This window comes from Mustela erminea, chromosome 1, assembly GCF_009829155.1.
Source record: "Mustela erminea isolate mMusErm1 chromosome 1, mMusErm1.Pri, whole genome shotgun sequence".
In the NCBI taxonomy this organism is placed as follows: Eukaryota; Metazoa; Chordata; class Mammalia; order Carnivora; family Mustelidae; genus Mustela; species Mustela erminea.
Window position 1 is genome coordinate 14,342,729 of NC_045614.1, and position 22,937 is coordinate 14,365,665.

A 22,937-nucleotide genomic window follows, 5' to 3' on the forward strand; every position below is an offset into this window, starting at 1 on the left:
CAGGACCCTACTAGCGGTGGATAGACACAGCAACCTAGGTGGGGTCCCATGTTCGGCCCTGACCTCCGGAAAAGGGCTTAGGGTCCCCATCCCAGCCACAGACCCCATGTATCAAGTGCCTGGTTGGAGGCTCCCATCCAGGCTGTTCCAGACCCTCCCAAATTCCACCCCACGCTCCCCAAACCAGGCCCAAGACATCCCCATGAGCACAGTTGGACCAAGATCCAGGCTGTGGAGGGTTTTATTCGTTAGACCCAGAGAGCCACACTGCCCCTCCCTGGGCGTCCCCCTGCCGCCCACCAGCCAGCCAATGTCCTAGACGCCCGGCCACTGCATGTCCTCTGGGTTGTCCCACGCTGCTGCTCCCAAAAGTGCATCTGGAGTGAGACCGACCCGGGTGTGGTGGCCGCGCCAGTTGGCCTGAAGCATCTTCGCGGCCATCTGCTGCTGCCTCAGCTGGCGGCGCACGGCAAAGCCCCTCCAGGCTGACTGGATGGTCGTGGCTGCCTTATTCTGGAGATGGGACTGTTGGGAGCTCTGGGAGGCCATTGGGGAGTCGCAGCCCCCTGGCATGCTGGCCTGGACCCTGGAGCCCCGACCCATGCCGTGCACCACCCGAGTGGGCAGGGTGTGGCCGCACATGTGGCAGGTGCGGGGGCTGGAGCCCACGAGCATCACCACGCTGGGCGGGCTCCCCAGGCTGGGGCTCAGGGACTGGCAGAAGGGACAGACGCGCGGCTGGCAGGACTGGAAACAGCGGTGGTCTGATGTGGACTTGGTCCTGTCGTCCGCCTTGGTCCATCCACCGGGGAGCAACTGCAGCTGGGTCTCTATCCGGCGGGCGCGGAAGCCTCGCCATGTGGCCTGGATGGTGGTGGCCGCTTGAGAGAGCCGGGCCAAGTCCCGCCGCACACGGTAGCCGCGCCAGGCGGCCTGGATGATGACAGCCCACTGGTGCCACACCCTGATGGTTCGGCGCACGAGGTAGCCGCGGGCGCACGCCTGGATGGTGACCACGGCACGGGTGACGACCTTCTCCACAGCCTGCAGCGACGCCACCTGTTCCCCCGACTGTTTGGAGTCCACTGCTGTCTCTCTGCCCACGGTGTCCCAGGGCTCCGAAGCCCTGGCCAGATCCCACGCACCGCCAGGGGCCATGGCGCTGGTCGTGGGCCCGGCCGCTCCACTGGGGATGGCGGCAGAGTTCCACGCTTGGCCACCAGCTATGCCAGCGTCCACAGGGCCCTGGAGTACAGTGGGAGTCAGGGACACCCTCCGACAGCCTGAGGGAACCACAGCGCTCTGGAAATCCCAGGAGCCTGGCGTTGACTCCGGGGTAAAAAGGGGCCTCCGGGAACCGTCAGGTGAAGACTCATAGCCCAGAGACACCCTCCGAAACCCCTGGTGCAGCCTAGGGGCAGCCACATTGGGGGCCATATCCATGGTGCGGATGATGGGTGTAACGGCTGGTGGGGTGCTCTCAGCGTGCCCGGGACTCTCCTGAGAGGACCTGGGGACCTGCTCCTGCACGTCGTACAGGGGCACCACCCTGGCAACATTACTGTCTAGCATGTCTGAGACAAGATAATCATGCACGGACCTATAGGATTTTCTGGAGCCAAGAGATTTGTGGCTGCTCTGAGCCAGGTCCTCAGGTGCTGGCTTCTTGTGGGCCCTGGGGACCACGTCTACCTGGAAGCCATCAGATCCCACCCCACCAGCCGTGGGTGGATACAGCACCTGAGAGGCCTTGTAGGTGGTCCCGGACTTCTGGGAAGTGGTTGGGGTCCCTACCCCCACTACAGACCCTGGGTGAACACTGAAGGTCCTAGAACGGCTTTGGGCCAGCTTGGGGGATGCTGAGGCTACAGGAGAAGCCCCCATCTTGTGGGGATGGCCCTGAGGCACCACGTGAGTCACCGAGGGACTCTGGGGCACAATGTGAGCCACCGATGCCCGTCGAGCCAAGGGGGCCCCAACAGCCTTGACAGACTCTATGTGCACACTGGAAGCTGTGCTAGCAGTCACAAAGTGGGAACTGGGAGCCCCCCAGCTTGTTGCTGACCTCGGCAGCAGAGTTGGGGTGATGTTCCCAGCCATCGAGGGCTTGGCAAAACTCAGGGACTGGGGCGGGACAGGAGCCATGCCACTGGTCAGAGACTTGGTCTGGCTGGGAACCATCTCCAACAATGGCCTTTGGACATCGGGAAAGAATTGCTGGCTGTGGCTGTGGCTGTGGCTGACGTCAGCTGACGGGGGATTCTGGGGCATCCATGGAGTTGCATCAAGGACCATGGACTCCGCGCTGGATACGGACGCCCGGGACACAGCCTGGCTCAGGTCGTCTGGCTTCCTTATGACCTGGTCATCTGTGGTCTCAAATGACATCATCTCAAGAGCGTGGCTCAACTGGGTGGCCCTTTGTAGAACCGTGGGCGCCCGGTGTACTCTCCTGGTTGTGCTGCTAGCTTCCAAGGCCTGGGGATGCAGCTGAGCCAGGCCAGTGACATGGGATCCTTGGAAGGGGGCTGTAGACCCTTCCCTAGCCGGGGCTCCATGGTAAGGACGGGGAGTGATCCCGATCAACATGGACCCCTGGGGAAGGCTCTGGGCCACATTTCCCACTGTGGATGGCAGGCCAGCTACATTATCCGTGGACTCCAGAATCAGGCCCTGATTCAGTTCCCCAGAATCTATGGCTGGAACCACACTAGAGGTCACAGGCCTGGCAGATACACCCGGGACCATGCCACCCGCCGCTGAACCCGAGATCAGGTTTGGAACAGTCAAACTAAATGAGGGTCTTACAAAGCTTTGTCCCTTCCCTCCAGCCCCAGATGTTGCAATCAGACTAGGGGGCATCCCACTAGCCACAGAACCTGGAGGAAAGTTCTGGGCCACAGCACTGGCCACGGGATCTGGAGGAAGACCCTGGCCCATGCCGCTGATCACAGATCCTGGGGGAAGGCTGTGGCTGATACCATAGATCACAGACCCTTCGGGAAGGTTCTGAGGCACACCACTGACCACAAAACCGGGCGGAAGGTGGGGAGGCACACCACTGATCACAGACCCCGGAGGCAGGCTCTGGCCCATGCCCCGGATCACAGACCCTGGGGCAAGGCTGGGGGCCGTACCACTGGCCACGGTACCTGGGGCCATGGCTGTGGTCATCCTACTGGGTACAGAACCTGGTACCAGGCCACTAGCTGTGTCCACTACGGGCTCCTGATTGAAATCTTTTGCTTGTTCATAACCGGGTGCCACGATTGTGGCCACAGAAGGATGCTGCTGGTTCAAAGATATTGGAAGATCAACATTGACCTGAGACATGCTAGGGCCTGCGTCGGCCTGAGAAAACTTGATTGGACTCGTACCCAGTCTGTTGGGCACTGAAGCCCGAGAGAAACCAGGGCCCACCTCTGAGGCTTGCTCATGAATCAAAGGGGCACCTGCCCCAGAGGCCAGAGATGCACGGGGATCCACGCCACGGGCCTCCTGAAACTGGTTTGGGCCCATACCAGTCGCCACACTTCTCTGGCACACACTCCCTGTCATGCCCGGAGACAGAGACCCTGGAGACATACTCAGGAACATACCAGCAGCCAGGGTCCCTCGAGACATATTTGGGAACATGCCAGCAGCCATAGTGCCCAGACCGATGCCTGTAGGCACACCCGGGAACAGAGACCCAGGACATGGATTGGTTCCCTGGTCTAGACAAGAGTCCTCACCACTAGCCCCAGATGCCTGGAAGAGATTTGGGGCTGAGAGAGGGAGAGCAGAATGTTCAGTGATGCTTGGGTGCCCCCTGCTGACTCCGAGTGGCTGATGAAACGTTAGCGACACCTGGCTGAACTCATGGGCCTGGGGGTTCGGGGCTACCCCATCAACCATTACGGGATCCTGACAGGGGGCCATGCTGGTGGCCACAGGTGACTGGCTCAGGTCTCGGCTCGTGCTGCTAGCGGCATAAGAATATGATGAACTCAAAGGGACTTCAGTGACCAATGACGGATGACCCAGACTGGGGGCCACTGCACTCACCCTTGAGGGTAGATTTGAACCCACCTTAGGGGCCCAACCTGATTGACCAGCTGCACAATTGGTACCAGCAATTACCGATGGCTGGAAGAGGCTGAGGGGCCCCCGATTGGCCACAAAGGACTGGGCTAGGCTGGGGGCCACCCCACCGGTCATAGGTGGCGGGCCTAGGCTGGAGACCACCACACAAGGCCCTGATGGTGGGGCTAGACTGGGAGCCACCACACAGGCCACTGATGACTGGCCTAGGCTGGGAGCCTCTCCACTGGTCACTGATGGCTGGTGTAGGCTGGGGGCCACTACACAGGCCACTGGTGCTTGGGCTAGGCTGGGGGTCACCCCACCAGTCACTGATGGCTGCGCTATAGTGGGACCCTCCCCATCAGTCATAGATGGCTTGGTTAAGCTGGGGGTCATCGCATCGGCCACACATGGCTTAGCTAGGCTGGGCATTACCCCACTGGACACGGATGGCTGGGCAAGTCTGGGGGCCACCCCACCGGTCACAGATGCCTGGGGTAGGCTGGGGGACACCCTACCGGTCACAGATGCCTGGGTTAGGCTGGGGGACACCCCACCGGTCATAGACGCCTGGGCTAGGCTGGGGGACACCACACTGGTCACTGATGGCCGGGCTAAGCGAGGGGCCAGCCCACCGGTCATAGATGCCTGGACTAGGCTGGGGACTACCCCATGGGTCATAGATGCCTGGGCTAGGCTGGGGGACACCCTACTGGTCACCGATGACCGGGCTAGGCTGGGAACCACCCCACCAGTCACAGATGCCTGGGCTAGGCTGGGGGCCACCCCACCGGTCACAGATGTCTGAGCCAAGCTGGGAGCCACTCCACCGGTCATAGATGCCTGGGCTAAGCTGGGGGCCACCCCACCAGTCATAGATGCCTGGGCTAGGCTGGGGGCCACCCCAATGGTCACAGATGTCCGAGCCAGGCTGGGGGCCACCCCACCGGTCATAGATGCCTGGGCTAGGCTGGGGGACACCCCACCGGTCATAGATGCCTGGGCTAGGCTGGGGGACACCCTACCAGTCACAGATGCCTGGGCTAGGCTGGGGGACACCCCACCGGTCATAGATGCCTGGGCTAGGCTGGGGGACATCCCACCGGTCATAGGTGCCTGGGCTAGGCTGGTGGACACCCTACCAGTCACAGATGCCTGGGCTAGGCTGGGGGCCACCCCACCGGTCATAGACGCCTGGGCTAGGCTGGGGGCCACCCCACCGGTCATAGATGCCTGGACTAGGCTGGGGGACACCCTACCGGTCATAGGTGTCTGGGCTAGGCTGGGGGACACCCTACCGATCACAGATGCCTGGGCTAGGCTGGGGGACACCCCACCGGTCATAGATGCCTGGGCTAGGTTGGGGGACACCACACCGGTCATAGATGCCTGGGCTAGGTTGGGGGACACCACACTGGTCACTGATGGCCGGGCTAGGCTGGGAACCACCCCACCGGTCACAGACACCTGGGCTAGGCTGGGGGACACCCCACTGGTCATAGATGCCTGGGCTAGGCTGGGGGCCACCCCACCGGTCACAGACACCTGGGCTAGGCTGGGGGACACCCCACTGGTCATAGATGCCTGGGCTAGGCTGGGAGACACCCCACCAGTCATAGATGCCTGGGCTAGGCTGGGGGACATCCTACCGGTCATAGGTGCCTGGGCTAGGCTGGGGGACACCCTACCAGTCACAGATGCCTGGGCTAGGCTGGGGGCCACCCCACTGGTCATAGATGCCTGGGCTAGGCTGGGGGACACCCCACCGGTCATAGATGCCTTGGCTAGGCTGGGGGACACCCCACCGGTCACAGACACCTGGGCTAGGCTGGGGGACACCCCACTGGTCATAGATGTCTGGGCTAGGCTGGGGGACACCCCACCGGTCACAGACACCTGGGCTAGGCTGGGGGACACCCCACCGGTCATAGATGCCTGGGCTAGGCTGGGGGACACCCCACCGGTCACAGATGCTTGGGCTAGGCTGGGGGACACCACACTGGTCACTGATGGCCGGGCTAGGCTGGGAACCACCCCACCGGTCATAGATGTCTGGGCTCGGCTAGGGGCCACCCTACCGGTCATAGATGCCTGGGCTAGGCTGGGGGCCACCCCACCGGTCACAGACACCTGGGCTAGGCTGGGGGACCCCCCACCGGTCACAGATGCCTGGGCTAGGCTGGGGGACACCCCACCGGTCACAGATGCCTGGGCTAGGCTGGGGGACACCCCACTGGTCACAGATGCCTGGGCTAGGCTGGGGGACACCCCACCGGTCACTGATGGCCGGACTAGGCTGGGAACCACCCCACTGGTCATAGATGTCTGGGCTCGGCTGGGGGCCACCCCACCGGTCATAGATGCCTGGGCTAGGCTGGGGGACACCCCACCAGTCACAGATGGCTGGGCTAGGCTGTGGGACACCACGCTGGTCACTGATGGCCGGGCTAGGCTGGGAGCCACCCCACTGGTCATAGATGTCTGGGCTCGGCTGGGGGCCACCCTACCGGTCATAGATGCCTGGGCTAGGCTGGGGGACATCCCACCGGTCATAGATGCCTGGGCTAGGCTGGGGGACACCCCACCGGTCATAGATGCCTGGGCTAGACTTGGGGCCACCCCACCAGTCATAGATGCCTGGGCTAGGCTGGGGACCACCCCACCTGTTACAGATGGCCAGGCTAGGCTGGGGGCAACTCCACTGGTCACAGACACCCGTGCTAGGCTGGGGACCACCCCACTGGTCATAGATGCCTGATCTAGGCTGGGGGCCACCACACTGGTCACAGGTGGCTGGGCTAGGCTGGGGGCCACCCCACTGGTCACAGATAGCCGGGCTAGGCTAGGGGCCACCCCACCGGTCACAGATGCCTGGGCCAGGTTGGAGGCCACCCCACTGGTCATAGATGCCCGTGCTAGGTTGGGGGCCACCCCACTGGTCACAGATAGCCGGGCTAAACTAGGGGCCACCACACCAGTCATAGATGCCTGGGGTAGGCTGGGGGCCACCCCACCTGTCACAGATGGCCGGGCTAGGCTGGGGGCCACCCCACTGGTCATGGATGCCTGGGCTAGGCTGGGGGCCACTCCACCTGTCACAGATGGCCTGGCTAGGCTAGGGGCCACCCCACTGGTCATGGATGCCTGGACTAGGCTGGGGGCTACCCCACCTGTCACAGATGCCCGTGCTAGACTGGGGGCCACCCCACTGGTCACCGATGCTCGTGCTAGGCTGGGGGCCACCACACCAGTCAGAGATGCCTGGGCTAGGCTGGAGGCTACCCCACTGGTCACAGATGGCCGGGCTAGGCTAGGGGCCACCCCATCAGTCATAGATGCCTGGGCTAGGCTGGGGGCCACCCCACCAGTCACAGATCCCCATGCTAGGCTGGGAGCCACCCCACTGGTCACAGAGGCCTGGGCTAGACTGGGAGCTACCCTACCAGTCACAGGTGGCTGGGTTAGGCTGGGGGCTAAAGCATTGGTCATAGATGTCTGGGCTAGGTTGGGGGCTAACCCATGGGTCCCTGATGGCTGGGCTAGGCTGGGAGCTACCTCACCGGTCACAGATGGCTGGACTAGGTTTGTGGCTACCCCACCGGTCATATATGGCTGGGCGAGGCTGGGGTTCATCTGACTAGTCCAGGATTTCTGGTCCAGGCCGAGATTCACTGTATTACACACAGATGGCTCAGTTAGGCTGGGGATGACCTTACTAGCCATCGATAATTCAGATGGGCTGGTGGTGACCTTACTGACCACAGATGGCTGGCCTGGGTTTGGGGCCACCTTACTGACTACCAGTGGCTGGGATAGGCTTGAGGTCAGCCTGGAGGCCGCAGATGGCTGCTGATACATGGTGGGGACCACATTATCCAAGGACAAACTTTTGGTCAGTCCCATCCTGTAGGATTTCTGGGGCAATGTTTCGGTCAGACCCATGGAGCTTTGGCCTGAGGACTCATCCCTCTCCTCCTGGTCATCTGAGCCCCAGTGGACACTCAAGGTCATGCGGCCAGACACTGAACTATGGTGCAGAATGGGTATCAGCTCTGAGCCTGCAGAGGGCTGGGGGTAGGGGTTTGGAGACCTATGTCCCCGGCCTCCTCTCTTGGTTTTTTCCCTGCCTCTAGGCCGCTGGGGACTCCCCACAGCCTCGCCAGAGAGGACGGTGTCGAAGCTGGCCTCCCAGGACTCCTCCTCCACCAGGTCCCCGGCCGTCAGACTGGCCACAGACATAGTGGAGGGGCTGGGTGAGCTGCCGCTAGGCAACGAGCTCTGGGAATTACTCACATTTGGGCCATAGTCTGTGGAGCCCTGGGAGAGGCTTCCAGCCATGTCATTGTCGGGACTCTGGGCCAAACTGGCCACTTCATTGAGTATATGGCCAGTCCCTTGCTCCGGAGCACAGCGCACCCCGGCATTGGTACCCAGGGTTCGAGTCCTCTCCTGCCTGGGGATGGCTGTGCGGGAAAGGGTGCGTGCCGACCTGCTCCCTGGGGAGGCTGGGAACATGCCGGCCTCCGCCTGAGTCTTGAGTGCCCAGCGATGACCAGGAGCCATGGAATTAGGCAAGAGACCCAGGGTTGTGTCACCGGTCTTGGGAGTCTGGGGTTGGCTTAGGGACACTTTGCTCCCACTGGCACCCCTCAGTGCACCTGGGGTGGCCTTGTTGATCCTCTCCCTAGTGTCTACGGAGGCCCGTTTGTGATTTGGGGACTGAGTTTTCTGCATGGTCTCCTCTTGGAGCACAGATGGCTGTCGTCGAGCTTTGGTTGAAGCTCGGTACATGCTGGAGGGCACCTTGTTGACCCCAGGGTACTGACACCAACAAACAGATCCCCCATAGGCAGCGGCGCACTGGTGGGAGTGTGCAGTGCTCCCCCTACCCGCCGCCCCGACGCGCACACCCGAGGCCGCCCGGCCCTCCCCTGACGACACCCACGGACGCGGGGCCACCCTGCTGACCGCATGTGGACTATGGGAGCTCGGGGCTGTGCCCCCAGCCACCACCGACTGCTGGCTGGTGCTTGGGCCCACACCATTGGCAATAAGCGGCTGCCACAGACTGGAGGGCGGCTGCAGGTGGGGTGGCTTAGGTAAGCTGGGGCCCGTGTCACTCTCCACGGGGTTGAGATCTGATGCTAATTCACTGGCCCCTGGGGGCAGGCGCACGTTTTCCTCACTGACCGCAGGGTTCAGATGTAGGTCTGAGCCGCCGCCCCTGCTGGGGTCCAGGGCAGCGATCAGGGGATGCTGATGAATGGCAGAGATCACTCTACTGGCCAAGGAGGCACCCACAGAGACCACCGGCGAGCAGGGTGACCCCCCGAGCATGGCCCCATCCCCCATCTCTTCCAAGAAGCCGGCAGGCCAGCCTGTGAAGAAGCCCTCCCAGGCCCCGTCCTGGGGAACCCTGACCTTGCTGGGCTGTGGTCTCACGGGGCCTACGGCAGACCCCCATGCGGCCGCTGGGTTCCCCCTGCAGTCCACCTCCACGGGGGCCGGAATCACAGACATCCTGCTTCCTGCTGTTTTCGAGGTGGCCTTGGGGAGGACGACGCCAGTCCTCAGGGCTGCCTGAGACAAAGACTGGCTGAGGACAGCACCCAGCTCCCCCTGACACAGGGCCTGGCTCAGAGCGGCCCACTCCTCCTCTGTCAGGGCCTTGCTGAGCACATCCGCCAGCTTACCCTGCTTGGCCTTGGTGAGTTCTGCCCGCAGCTCACCAGGGGAGAGGGTGCGGGACAACGCAAGGCCCAGCTCGCCCCAGGAGAGCACTTTCATCAGCGCCGTTCCCAGCTTGCCCTGGGGCAGGGCCTTGGCCATCGTGGAGCCCAGGGCTTTCTTGGACAGGGCCTGGTTCAGGGCTGCCCTCACTTGCCCCTGGGAGAGGGCTTTGGTCAATAGGGCGCGGAGGTCCTCCTGGGATCCCAGCTCAGCGGCCAGCTCGGCGCACAGGGAGGCGAGCTGGGAGGCAGCCAGCTCTTCTGGACAGGGTGTGGCTGGGCCAGGCATCGGTGACTGGGCCCGGGTGGCCCCACTGTCACCCCAGGATTCAACGTTACAGGTGGGGTGTCCAGCAGAGGCCGCCAGAGGCACCAGCATGCTCTTGGTCTCGCAGGGCCCTTGGCTTGGGCCCTGGGTGCCTTTGCCCTGCACATAGCTGTGGGGCTGGATCTGGGTCAGTCTGTCCTCTGGCTTGGCTCGGGGCAGATTGCCAAGGGCACCAGTATGCTTGCAGGGCTGAGTGGAGACCTTGAACCCGGCCAGGAGTGGCTGCGACTGGGTCTTGCCGCTGAGCTCAGCCGAGTGCTGGGCTGTGTAGAGGCACTTGGCTGTTTCTGTGACCAGCTGGGCCTGGGACTGCGCCTTGGTCAGCTCGGTGGACAGATGTGCTTTGGACTGGACCTTTATCACTCTGCTGGCCAGATGCGCCCGGGACTGCACCTTGGTCAGACACGTGCCCAGATGTGCAAAGGACGGGGTCTTGGTTAGCTTGGCGGGCGGATGGGCCTGGGACAGGGCCTTGGACAGACACGTGCCCGGGTGCGCCTGAGCCTGAGTTGGGGTCAGCTTGGTGGGCGGATGGGCCTGGGACAGGGTCTTGGACAGACACGTGCCCGGGTGTGCCTGGGGCAGAGCTGCTGTCAGTTCGGCCAGCAGCTGCTCCTGGGACGAGGCTGTGGTCGTACAGGTGGCCAGCTGCTCCTGGGGCAGCCCTTTGGCCAGACAGGTCTCCAGATGTGTCTGGGGTGGGACCTTGGTCGGACATGGGGCCAGCTGTGCCCGGGGCAGGACCACGGCCGTTTCCATGGGCACGTACACCTGGGACTGAACCTTCACAACATCTGCCCTCGGGCATGTCTGTAACAGGGACTTGTTCCTGTCCTCGGCCATTTTCACCCAGGGGGATGCCCGGGACATTTCGATGGCCACACTGGAACTGGACACTGTTTCCATTTTCACCTGCTTCTGGGAAAAGGCCTTCATTCTTTCAGCTTCCAAAGGAGGCCTGGCTGGAGCCTTGGGGGTCCCAGCACCCAGATGTGGTGCGTTAAAGTATTTGACCTTTCCCTCAGCCAGGTAGGAGTGAGAAGAGACCCGAACCATCCCGGTGGTCTGCTTGGCGTTCACCATAGCCTTGGCCTTTGGTCCGTTCAGACACGTGCGGGATGAGGCGTTGGGAATCCCAGATGCCACAGTTGCCGGAGGAGAAGACTTCAGATTTCCAGCTGCTGAAGGTGGCAGGCACAGGGTCTTGAGGATGGCGGCCATGGAGCGAAATTGGGCTGGGGTTTTGGTGACCATGGCTGCCAGACGCGTCTGGGGAGGGGTCTTGGTCACGGAGGTCCCCGGGAGCATCTGAGATGGAGTCTTGGCCATGGCAGCGGCTGGACATGTCTGCAGTGGGGTCTTGGTCATCGGGGCTGCCGGGCGCATCTGGGCCAGAGTCTTGGCCATGGTGGGCACTGGGCACGTCTGGGGTGGAGCCTTACCCATGGTGGCCATGGGCCGTGTCTGGGTTTGGGGCTTGATCATAGAGGCCAAAAGGCATATATGTGGTGAGATCTTGGCCATCATGGCTGCTGGTCGTGTCTGGGGTGAAGCATTGGTCATTGAGGCTGTGGGTCGCATCTGGGTGGGGGTCTTGGACATCGGGGCTACTGGGCATGGCTGGGTTGGGGTCTTGTTCGCCATGCCCCCCAGGCCAGACTGAAGTGGGGTCTTGATCATGGTGGCTGGCTGGGATGTCTGGGGTGAAGCCTTGGCTATCGGAGCCACCGGGCACGTCTGGGGTGGGCTCTTGGCCATTGGGGCCACCGGGTAAGTATGGGGTGAGGCCTTGGTTATCGTTACTGTGGGCGCAGAACACGGCGGCGGCAGGGTCTTGCTCATCATGGCCGCCAGGCACGACTGGAGTGGGCTTTTGGGCATCGCAACAGCAGGATACGGCTGGGGTGGGGTCTTGGTCACGGCAGCCGCTGGGTTCATCTGGGTTGAGGTTTTGGTCATCCGGGCCGCTGGGTATACCTGGGGTGGGGTCTTGGCTATTGTCACCATGGGCGCTGCTGCGCATGGCTGGGGCGGGGTCTTGGTCATCGTGGTCACCGGATACATCTGGGGCGCGGTCTTATTTATCACAAGGGCTGGGCCTGTCTGGGGTGGGGCTTTGAGGACCTCTGTCTCCACGTGGCCCTGGGTCTGGGTCTTGAGGGACCCGTGAACTGCCTGGGCATACCTCCCACATGGGGGCGGCCCCGGGGCTCCTGCCTTGTTGGCTCTGGTGGTTACTTGCTTGGTCTTCACCATGTCCCCTTCTACATGGACAAGGCAAGCATTTCTGACAGTTCTCGTCATCAGGCACGGGTGGCACTTTGCGTCTAGATTCACCGGACATGGCAGTCTGATGGCAATGGTCTGGTGGGGCAGGAAGGTGACGCTGGGTCCCCCAGTGGAGCCAGGTGCCTGCATGCCAGGCTGGGGACCACCCTGGGCCTGGAGCAGGGCCAGCTGGTGGGTGCAGGTGTCCAGGTTGTCGGAGGAAGGGAACTGGGTCTCCTTGCTCACCATGACCGGCTGGGCCACGGGAGGCTTGACCTCTCCTGGAGGCTGGAACCGCACCTGCTGGGGGGCGTGGTAAGGGATGTCGCCCTCATCCACACTCACTTTCTTTTCCACGGTCTTGCCAGAACGGAGGAGTCGCCTGGTGTTGAAGCGTCGCCAGGCCTCCTGGATGGCCTTTGCTGCCTTCATCTGGGAGATCAGCTTCTGCCGGAGCCGGTAGCCCCTCCAGTTGGCTTGGATGAGGGTGGCCGCCCGGGACAGCATCATGTCCATCTCATCCACCAGCACATTCTTGAAGGCCTGGCTCTCAACCACAGCCCGCAGACGTGGGATGTGACGAGGTACTGTCACATCCTTGTCATGCTGTTGCAGAAAGGTCTCCCTGGACTCAACTGGCTCATGCTGAAGCTGCGGACTCAGTGTCCCTGCTTTGTCTTGGAGACTGGAGACAGACTGGGGCTGGTAGACGTTCTGCCCATCGGTTGACGACGGTAGCTGTGCTGCTTCCTGCATTGTCTTGGTTTCTGGGCGAGTCAGCTCTGTTTGCAGGGGTGGCACAGAGAGGGACAAAGAGGGGAATTGTACAGACGAGAGGGCTCCTGGCTGGAGCAAGCGCTCCTCGTTCCTGACGCCTCACAATCTTCCTCCTCACCTTTACAGGCCCCGCCCTCTCCCAGCCACCTGTCCAAGTGGCCTTCGGCACCTATGTCTCCCTCTTGATCCTGTGGCCACTTTGACACTGGCAATAGTGCGCCTTCTCAGCTGAATGGCCAACCACCTTCTTTTTGAATTTCCTTTGTGACTATAGCACTGATCGCACTATTTGGGAAATTTCCTATTTGTGTGTGCGTGAGTGCCTCTCCCCATTTACTGTGATCTCCTAGAGGGCAGGAACCAGGTCTGAGTCATTTCCTTGTCCCCAGCTCAGTCATAGGGCCTGGTTCTGGGCTGGGAACAGGTGCGTGCTGGGTGGGCGGCTAACTTCATAAACGTGTGGCCGAGCTGGGTGGATAGAAGGATGAATGACTAGATAGTGAATGGATAAATCTGGCTAAAGGAATGCTAGATGGGTTGGAAAGATGGGTAAAGGGCTGTGTGGAAGACTAAGTAGGGAGATGGGGTTGATGAATGAATTGATGAGCAGATCAATGAATAAGGAAATGGACACACGGACGGACGGATGGAGGGATGGATCAATGAATGAATGAGTGGATGGATGAAGGGGAGGGAGGGGGATGGAGGGAGGAATGGATGGACGGACAGACAAGTGAGTAGAGGACGGATGAGATCTGAGTCGATAAAGGAGTATGTGAATGGAGAGAGCTGAAGGAATTGGTGTAGAGATCAGTGAATGATTGACGTGTGCTGGATGATCTGTGCATGATTGACGTGTGCTGGATGACCTGTGCATGATTGACGTGTGCTGGATGACCTGTGCATGGACGGGGGAGGACTGACGACGGGTACATCACTGGCAGATGGATGGGTAGAAGAACGAGGGAGTGACTGTGGTTTCTAGAAGCACCTCGGTTCAGGGGGAACTGGGATACGGCCAAACAGCCCTGATACGTCACCTGGAGCATAACGTGCTTGTTGGGCAGAAGCCCCACCCCTACCCCAACCCTCTTTCTGGCTGAAACAGCCGATTCCTTTCCCAGACATCTTCATACCTTGGAGGGCCATAGAGTTGGAGGAGGAGCAGGAGGAGAAGGTACAATCTCAGAGGCCAGCTTGCAAGAGGATGCAGCCTTCATTCAGCCCTTCATCCTATGCAACATGCAGCAACACTGCCCTTGGCTGACTCTGTCGTCAAGACCAACGGGAGAAGAGATGTTAAGACAGAAACAAAAACAAGGACAAAAGAACCCTAACATCTCAAAACAGAAACTAAAAACTTTTAAGTCCACAAAGGTGAATGTACAAAGAAGTTTACACTTGTGTTCTTTTGTATGTAAAAGCAAAACAACTAGAAATAACCAAAAAGGTGATTGCTAGGGGACCCGTTATAAGTGTTTAAAGGAGGATGTTCAAAGATGTTCATCACTGTACTGTTTATGAAGAGTTAAAACTGAAAACAACTCAAATGCACAGTGGCTTAAATTAAACAGAACATTCATACAGTGGTGTACTATCCAGCCATTAGAAATGGTGTCCAGGGGCGCCTGGGTGGCTCAATGGGTTAAAGCCACTGAGCTTTAAAAAAAAAAAAAAAGAAATGGTGTCCAGATCCACAAAAATGGTTAAAATTGAAAAGTGGACACATCATGGCCACCTGGGGAAATTGTCACTATCTTAGAGGCAGCTTGTTAATTCCACCCTGATATTTACATTCAAGAGGTACAAGTGTTGGTACTCACCCCAAACCAGAAACCATCCAAATGCCCACTGACGGAAGATCTAAATTCAACCACATCAGTGACTGATGTGCTAATAGACTAAACACTTCAAGACAAAGATGATCAAAATAGATTTGCTTTCAAAGACCCATGTGCTGCCTCCTTTCACGATAAGTGTTCTAGCTTCACCTACGTGATGGCCTGAATGTCCTGCCCTGCCTCATCTTCACCCCAAACCCCAAATGGGCTGGGCTCATTCAGAACAAGCATCAGTGTGAACTGAATCGTAACAGCAAATGGGCCTGAGGCTGGTTCTCCTGGAAGTAGGCAGTCATTGTCCCCATATCACAGAGGAGGAACCTGAGGCCCAGAGAAGCCACATATCATATTTCTTACATTTTTTTAAGATTTTATTTATTTGACAGAGATCACAAGTAGGCAGAGCAGCAGGCAGAGAGAGAGGGGAAAAGCAGGTTCCTCACTGAGCAGAGAGGCTAATGCGGGACTTGATCCCAGAACCCTGGGATCGTGACCTGAGCTGAAGGCAGAGACTTTAACCCTCTGAGCCACCCAGATGCCCCTATTTCTTTAAGTTATTTCTGATTTGTCTCCCCCATTGAACTATGGTGGGACATGGGTAGGGATGTCCGTCTCTTTTGTTTGCTGTTGAATCTCCAGTGCCTAGAACAGTACACACAATAGATGTTCAATAGATGTTTATTGGTAGATGCATGGGTGAATGGATGAGTGGACAGATGGACATACGGATGGATAGATGGATGAGTGGACAGGTGGATGGCTGGCTGGCTGGATGAGTACCATCCAAGCTTCAGATCTTAGAGAGAACAGCTTCAGGATCTGAAGTGGCCTATCCCAGACTCTGCGGTTTCACCAACCACATGATTCCGCCCTTTATTTTTTTTTTTTTAAGATTTTATTTATTTGACAGACAGTGATCACAGGTAGGCAGAGAGACAGGCAGAGAGAGAGGAAAGGAAGCAGGCTCCCTGCTGAGCAGAGAGCCCCATGTGGGGCTCGATCCCAGGACCCTGGGATCATGACCCGAGCCGAAGGCAGAGGCTTTAACCCACTGAGCCACCCAGGCGCCCCGATTCAGCCCTTTAAACGAACTCAACCAGAATGAGCGAACAGACAGACAGCAGAGTGAGAGGAATGTGATTACAGGGGACAGGAAAAAGGAATAGGGGCCCCCAGACATGTAAGCCAAGTGGCTGGCTTGGCAATTTTGAGTAAAGCCCTCTGAGTCTCAGTTTCCTTGTCACACAAGCTAAGACCACTTTCCCAGCCTCCCAAGGAAACATCCTCGGCTCCCCAGACTGGGATCCCAGATGGACAAACACACCATCAGGTTTTGGGGATCCCCAAATGCCCCTGCTCTGAGGGGCTGAGAAGCTGACCCACTTCTTGAAGTGGCCTGGAGGTCCCAAAAGGGCTCTGAGGATGCTGGGGGCCAGAGGAGAACAACCCAGTCTCCATGTACCCCCCACCAAACCCTCCACCAGCCCCACTCACCTGCCCCTGAAGCTGAACCCACCAGCCCGAATGGCCAGCCTTGGGGCCCTGGTGCCACAATGGCTTTGTGACTCACAGCCAAGTTCCAGCCAATCCCTATCAGCTCCTGGGGGAAGGGGGTTCTAGAAGGCTGACCCAACATGGGGGGCAGGGCCTAGATCAGCGCTGACAGTCATGGCTGTTGCTTCCTACTACCTGCCTGTCCTGAACGGAAAATTAGAGCTCTGAGCAGAGAGGGGGCCCCAAATTCGTCCCCTACATGTGTCTCAAGGTATTTGTTGAACACCTCACTTTTTGTCTTTTTTTAAAGATTTTTCTTTTAAGTAATCTCTACGCTCAACGTGGGACTCGAACTTACAGCTGCGTAATGCAGAGTCATGTGCTCTGCTGACCGAACCTGCTGGGTGCCTCTGAACACCTAACTTGGTAGTGGGACCTTATCTGGGCCTGGGGACACACACAACTCAAATAATTTGGGGGTGTGAAATGGCTAGGCAGGAATCAAAGAAGGGGTAGATGGGCTGAGTTCCATAGGAGGAGAAGGAGAATCACAGGAGAGCTAGGGGAGGGACATCCCGGGTGGAGGACACAGCACGGGCAAAGGGCCCAAGGTGAGAGCAAGTTGGGCACGATTAGGGAATGTGGAGGCTGGTGTGGTTGGAGGCAAGGGACAAGAGGGCCAGGAGGCAGAGTACTGAATAGGTGGGACCTCAGAGAGGTCCCAAGAGCTTGGGTTTTGTGGCTCCTGGGTGGCTCTGTCATTAAGCACCTGCCTTGGGCTCAGGTCATGATCCCAGCCACAGTCCTGGGATCGAGCCCCGCATCGGGCCCCCTGCACGGTGAGCCTGCTTCTCCCTCTCCCTCTGCCTGCCACTCCCCCTGCTGTGTTTTCTAAATAAAAATCTAAAAAAAAAAAAAAAAAAAGTGTGGGTTTTATCAAGAAGGCACTGGCAGAGCCACAAGAGGGTCCAGAGAAAAAGACGCATAGTTTGTACTCTGATTCGCATCCTAGAAGTCCAGGCGGGTATCTGTGTCTGGCCCTGAGGATGGGGGCTCCTTAGGGTAGGGCTGGGCCCAAAGTCCCTTGGGATCCCCATATGGGCCTGGCAACAGTAGGTATCAACTCTGAGCCACAGTCCTTAAGGGGAAAGTGAAGCCACCATTCCCATCCACCACCTGGGGCTGGGCTGATGCCTGAGGTGAATCACTGCTGGCCAGTCTGGAGCTGACATACTTCTTGGCCTCAGTTCAGCAGGGTCCTGCCAAAGCCACACCACCTGGCCCGCAGCCTTAGCTTCGCTTCCCTGGGGAGCCACTGGGTGGCACCAGAGCAGGAGGCCGGCAAGCGGAGACACCCAGCCTCACGGGGCAGAGATCCCCTCATCTTCTCCACGCTGTGGCTGTAGCTCTGGGCAAAATCAGAGACATGACAGTTGGACAGGACTTATGTCCTTGGTTTCAGCAACGACCAGGACAGCTCCCATCCATGCCCTCCTTGAGCTAAACACAAATCCAGAGTGGGTCAGGGCAGTAATGATGGAACCACAGGGTACTACTGGAACGCAATAAGACCCAGCCCGGGGGGTTACTGGGGACCAGGAGGGCAAAAGCACCTGAGTTTGAAGGAAGATCAGCTGGGTAGTTGAGAGAAGAAGTGTTATCAGGGTTGTAGCCATGCAAAGGCCCTGAGGCCAAAGGGGAAGGAAGGAGAGTTTGGGTAGGGAGGTGCCTGGAGCGACAATGATCTTTCCAGGGCCAGATGCACCCAAGGACTTTTTTCCATAAAGGTTTCAAGTAGGGAGTCATATCTGTGGTTTCCAAAAAGCCCCATGTCACATGCTAGTGAAAACATAGGGCCTCCACTTAGACCCAAGTCTCCTGGTCTTTTTTTTTCTTTCTTTCTGAAGATTGATTTATTTGAGAGGAAGCGCGTGTGAGAGTTAGCACAAGTGGGAGGGACAGGGGGACAGGGAGAGAGACTCCCAAGCAAACTCTGAGTCCAGAGCCCAGTGTGGGGTTCCATCTCCCAGCCCTGAGATCATGACCTGAGCCGAAACCCAGCTGGATGCCTAACCAACTGAGCCACCCAGGCGCCCTGGTAAATATCTTTTCTATGAGTGGTGGCTGGGGACCAGCAGATAGCTTCAGGATAGGGGCTGGTCCCCAGAAAGACAGAGGCATTAGAGGGTTGGAGGTTTCAGCCACACCTCCCAGACCTCCTGAGTGAGAAGAGGGACTGGAGATTGAACCAATCACCAAAGGCCAGTGAGTTAACCAATCACACCTATGGAATGAAACCAGCTAGGGTCGGAGAGCTTCTCAGTTAATGAAAACATGGACAGACTGGGAGCATGGCCCACCCACACGGGGCATGAAAGTCCAATGCCTCTTCCACTGTACCTTGCCCTCCCTCTGTGTCTCCTCCACCTAACTGTACCTGAGTTGTAGCCTTTATAAGCCAGTAATATGGGCACCTGGGTGGCTCAGTTGGTTAAGGGTCTGCCTTCAGCTCAGATCCACATCGGGCTCTCTGCTCAGCGGGCAGACTACTACTCCCTCTCTCTCTGCCCCTTCCCACCACTCATGCTCTCTTTCCCTGTCTCAAATAAATAAATTAATTAAATCTTGAAAGTAAATAAATAAACCAATAATAGTAAATAAAACACTTTCCTAGTTTCTGTGAGCGGTTCTAAATTATCAAGACTGGCGTGGGGGGTGAGGAAATCCTTGGTTTAGGGCTTACTGTCCCAAAATCCAGGTGGCAACCAGAGACTTCCAAATGGCATTGAAATGGGGGTGGTGTTGTGGGACTAAGAACCCACCGCCTGTAGGGTCTGTGCAAACTCCAGGTAGTGTCAGAACTGAATTATAGGACACCTGGGTGATGTCTAGAATTCAGAACGGGTGACTGTGGGGAAATCGCCCCCCCACAACACAGTTGTCATCAGGATTATGAATAAAACGGTTTGGGGGGCCTGATGCAGATCTTCCGACCTCCAGGGCCTCTCCCCTTCTCTGTAGGTTGGGGGTGCACGGAGAGCCCTTCAGTATCATTATTACTCATTCACCAAACTGTTGTGGGAGATGCTGTTACCTGGACATGAACTTACCCATTTCATAGCATAGGGAGAGGGCTGGGTTGAGGTTACACAGGGGCAAATTGGCACCCAAGCTGAGACTCAGGCTTCTAAAGAGTGAAGCTGTGGTCCCAAAGCCTGGTTCAGGGTCTCCTGTGTCAAGACACCCTCACCTCAGCTTTGGCGGGGCACTGCTGGGTCCCTCCCAGTGTGAGAGCGGTGCAAGGTGAGGTCATGCTGTCAAAAACCAAACCCCAAAGCAGCTCTCGAAGCCTTGAAAAGTAGGCAGCCAGGGTGATCAGGAAGAAGAGGAAACAGGTAGATGGCGAGGCCCCACCCTTTCAATGGCAAGAGGGTCGGTGGGCATGTTCCTTCTTTGCACCTCTGTGCCCCCATCTGTAAAACAGGCACAATTCACCTGCCTTAACAGGGCTGGGTATACAGGCACAATTCACCTGCCTTCCTTAACAGGGCTGGGTATACAGCTGGTGCTCAACACATGCGCACCAGTTCGACTTGCCCCGTGTCCTTGACCACTGATGCTTAGGTCCCTCCTGGCACCAAGTGAGACAGAGACCCAAGGCCTGGGGTCTTTTGCCCACAAAACTGCAAGGGTCAGGGTAGGCAGGGGATGAAGGCAGCCCAGAGGTCAAGGCTCTGGAGGTGAACAGCCCAAGGTCCAGATATTCCTGCAAACTCCTAAAAATTTCAGGCTCTGTGACCTCTCATCACTCAACCTCTCTGAACAGGAGTTTCCTCAAAATGGGATACTAGGATGTTGGGAAGGGAGAGGTCTTCTGGGAGTACTTGGGAAATCCTGATTCCGAGTGAATGGCTAGGGAAGTATCATGGAGAGTAGCTACACCACCCCTACTGGAGGAAGACTGCTCCAGTCCGACCCTGCGCCACGTTCCTCCGGCCCTGAGACTCAGCAACCCCCATCCGCCCGACAATAATAGAAGCTTACGCTGAGCACCAACTATAGGCCAAGCGCGGCTCTGGAACAAACTGTTAATCCTCCAACTTTCCGGAGCAAGCTTACAACTGTTCTGCCCATTTTAGACAGGGTAAGTGATGCCCAGAGGTTCAAGTTTCTGCCTTTTCCTACCCGCCTGGGGCTGGGCTGTGCTCTTTCCATCTTGTAGTCTATCTGTCCTAAAGGGGACACCCGTGGGCTCGCTAGTTCCAAATGCTGGTTGGAGATCGTAGTATCCCTCACCTAACCTGGACACCGGTGGGCCCCAAGCCCGGGAGCGCCTAGATGGCGCTCGTTGAGCGCCAGATGTTCGGGGCCCCTCCCGTACTCCCGCTCTCCTCCTCCGAGCACAGGCAGAGGGAGGAGGGGCCAGGAGGCACGGGAGGGGGGAGGGGAGCGTGTGAGCCAGGCCCTGCCCAGCCCATCAGGCCCCGGCGGGGGAAGAAGGAGGCAGAGAGCCGAGCTGGCGTAACGAGACTTTACTGAAAACAGAAAACCGGGCGAACCAAGGATTACAAACAGGAATGTGGACTCGTAGCAAAACAAAACAACAGAACAAAAAGGGCGGGAGGAGGGATGTCGGAAGGACGGAAGGGGGGGTGAGCAAGAGCGAGGAAAGGGAAGGGAGGTTTTTTTTTTTTTTCTTCTTCCCATTTCTTTAAAAAACCAACACAAGAAAAAACACACACACACAACCAACGTTTGTTCCCAAGTAGAAACATAAATAGGGCAGAATCGAACACTCTGTTCTTCTCTCTTCCAAAGGCAAAAAAAAAAAAAAAAAAAGTAAAAGGAAAGGCAGGGTTTGAGGCTGCGCCCCCACGGAGCCCCCTTCTGCGGTGGTGTGTACAAAGGGGCTGCCGGGGCGCGCGGGTTTGTGCAACACTGGGTGGCCGCGCTCGGGGAACAGAGGCAGCGCGAGGGCGGGGGGGGGGGGTGTCATGCGCTTGCCCCCAGGAGCAGGGGGTCCAGCTTGTCGAGTCCGAGGCGCCCTCTTCGAGTCCTGAGCACCCTCGGGGGGTCCTCAGGGACCGCGCCCTCTCGGAATCCTGGCACCCTCGGGGTGTGGGGGGGGGAGTCCCCGGGGCCGCGCCCTCTTCGAGTCCGGGGCGCCCACGTCCACCCCCCACTCGAGCCCGCCTCCCCGGGATGGGGGCCGCGCATGCGCCCCGCGCGCGGGCTCAGTACGCGGACACCTGGTGCTGGGGCAGCAGCTGGCAGCCGCTGTTGACGTGGCTGAGGACCTTCTGCTTGAGCTGCGCCACCTGCTCCCGCAGCAAACTCGCTGTGGACGCCAGCTCCGTGTTCTGGCTCTTGAGCGTCTTCACTTTCTCCTCGAGGCGCGAGATGCGCTCCAGCTTGCGCTTGCGGCACTTAGAGGCAGCGATGCGGTTGCGCAGCCGCTTGCGCTCCGCCTTAATGCGCTCCTGCGTGTCCATGTCGATGGGCGACAACGGCGGGCTCTCGCCGAAGCTTGGCACGTCGGGCACCGTCTGCGGCTCATCCTTGAGCGCGGTCAGGCGGGGCGGCCCCAGCGCGCCTGGGGGAGGCGGTGGAGGGAAGGGTACAGGCTCGGCGGTGAAGGCGACCGTCGCAGCACCCCCCGACCCGCCGGTGCCGCCCGCGTAGCTGCTCAGGTTCGCGTAGACGGGCGCCTCGGGCGTGGCTGCCGCCGGGGCCAGTTCGCCAGGAGGCGCGGTGCCCGCAGCCGTGCTCGAGGGTCCCCCGGCGGCCGCAGCAGCGGAGGCCGCGCCCGTGCCCAGCTGGTTCTGCTTGTGCAAGTCCTCCAGGGCCTTGACGAAGCCCTCGGCAAACTCCTGCTCCTCGCTGGCCGCCACCTTGGGGTAGAGGAACTGAGTGCTCGTCGGCGTGGTGGTGACCAGCCCGTTGGACTGGATGATGAGGCGCTCGAGCTCGGGCGAGGCGAGCTTGAGCAGCCCCAGGTCGGGCGACGCGAGCAGGCCGTCGGGGGGCGCCGTGCCTGGGGCGCCGTCGGTGCGCAGGGGGGCCGGGGGCGGCGCGGCCGTGGGCTTGAGCGCCGCCGCCACCTGCTCACTCAGGCTCAGCGTCAGCGCGTCTTTCTTCATCATGCTGCCAGTCGCCGCCGTCGGGGGCGCCCCGGGGAACAGGCGACCCGGGGACGCGAAGCTACCACCGCCGCCACTGGTACTGACGCCGCCGCCCAGGCCGCTCAGCGCCTCATCGCCGTAGAAGGGTGTTTCCATCCTCCGCCTCCCCCGCCGCGCCGGCCTGGGGTGGGGGGGGAGGGGGGAGTGGCCGCGGCCGCCCGGGGGGCCTGCGCCCCCCCGTCCGCTCGGCCGTGCGCCCGCCCCGGCCGAGGCCGCTGCGCCCGGCCCTCCACTGGCGGCGGCTCCTGCGCCG

At 59.4% G+C, this 22,937-nt stretch overlaps 2 protein-coding genes across 15 annotated transcripts; both read right to left on the reverse strand.

The window, feature by feature from the left end:
* Nucleotides 1–223: 223 nt before the first annotated feature.
* IQCN (IQ motif containing N) lies at nt 224–17,302 on the reverse strand. 14 transcript variants are annotated; one of them, XM_032315675.1, is made up of 8 exons: nt 16,503–17,302; nt 14,304–14,436; nt 6,729–13,172; nt 6,625–6,689; nt 6,196–6,468; nt 5,767–6,156; nt 5,221–5,649; nt 224–5,025 (listed from the first exon to the last, which is right to left on the reverse strand). In XM_032315675.1, exons 2-8 carry the CDS (start codon nt 14,314–14,316, stop codon nt 316–318), a joined length of 12,324 nt encoding a protein of 4,107 aa, XP_032171566.1. In that variant the 5' UTR covers nt 14,317–14,436; nt 16,503–17,302; the 3' UTR covers nt 224–315. The 14 variants fall into 14 exon arrangements, with proteins under 14 accessions (XP_032171566.1, XP_032171614.1, XP_032171596.1 ...); XM_032315723.1 differs by having other exon boundaries at nt 5,221–5,298; nt 5,533–5,649; nt 6,625–13,172; XM_032315705.1 differs by having other exon boundaries at nt 5,221–5,415; nt 5,533–5,649; nt 6,625–13,172.
* Nucleotides 17,303–21,019: 3,717 nt separating this feature from the next.
* On the reverse strand, nt 21,020–22,937 carry JUND (JunD proto-oncogene, AP-1 transcription factor subunit). The gene has a single exon (XM_032316009.1). The coding sequence runs from the start codon at nt 22,778–22,780 to the stop codon at nt 21,737–21,739; it is 1,044 nt and encodes a 347-aa protein (XP_032171900.1). The 5' UTR covers nt 22,781–22,937; the 3' UTR covers nt 21,020–21,736.

Bases quoted from the DNA above. Each gene is read 5' to 3' on its own strand.
- IQCN (XM_032315657.1), bottom strand. The intron at 5,650-5,766 runs GCATCTGTGACT...AGCCTAGCCCAG, and splicing joins TGGCCCCCAGCCTAGCCCAG to GCATCTATGACCAGTGGGGT. The intron at 5,026-5,220 runs GCATCTGTGACT...AGCCTAGCCCAG, and splicing joins TGGCCCCCAGCCTAGCCCAG to GCATCTATGACCGGTGGGGT.
- JUND (XM_032316009.1), bottom strand. From the start codon at position 22,780: ATGGAAACACCCTTCTACGGCGATGAGGCGCTGAGCGGCCTGGGCGGC.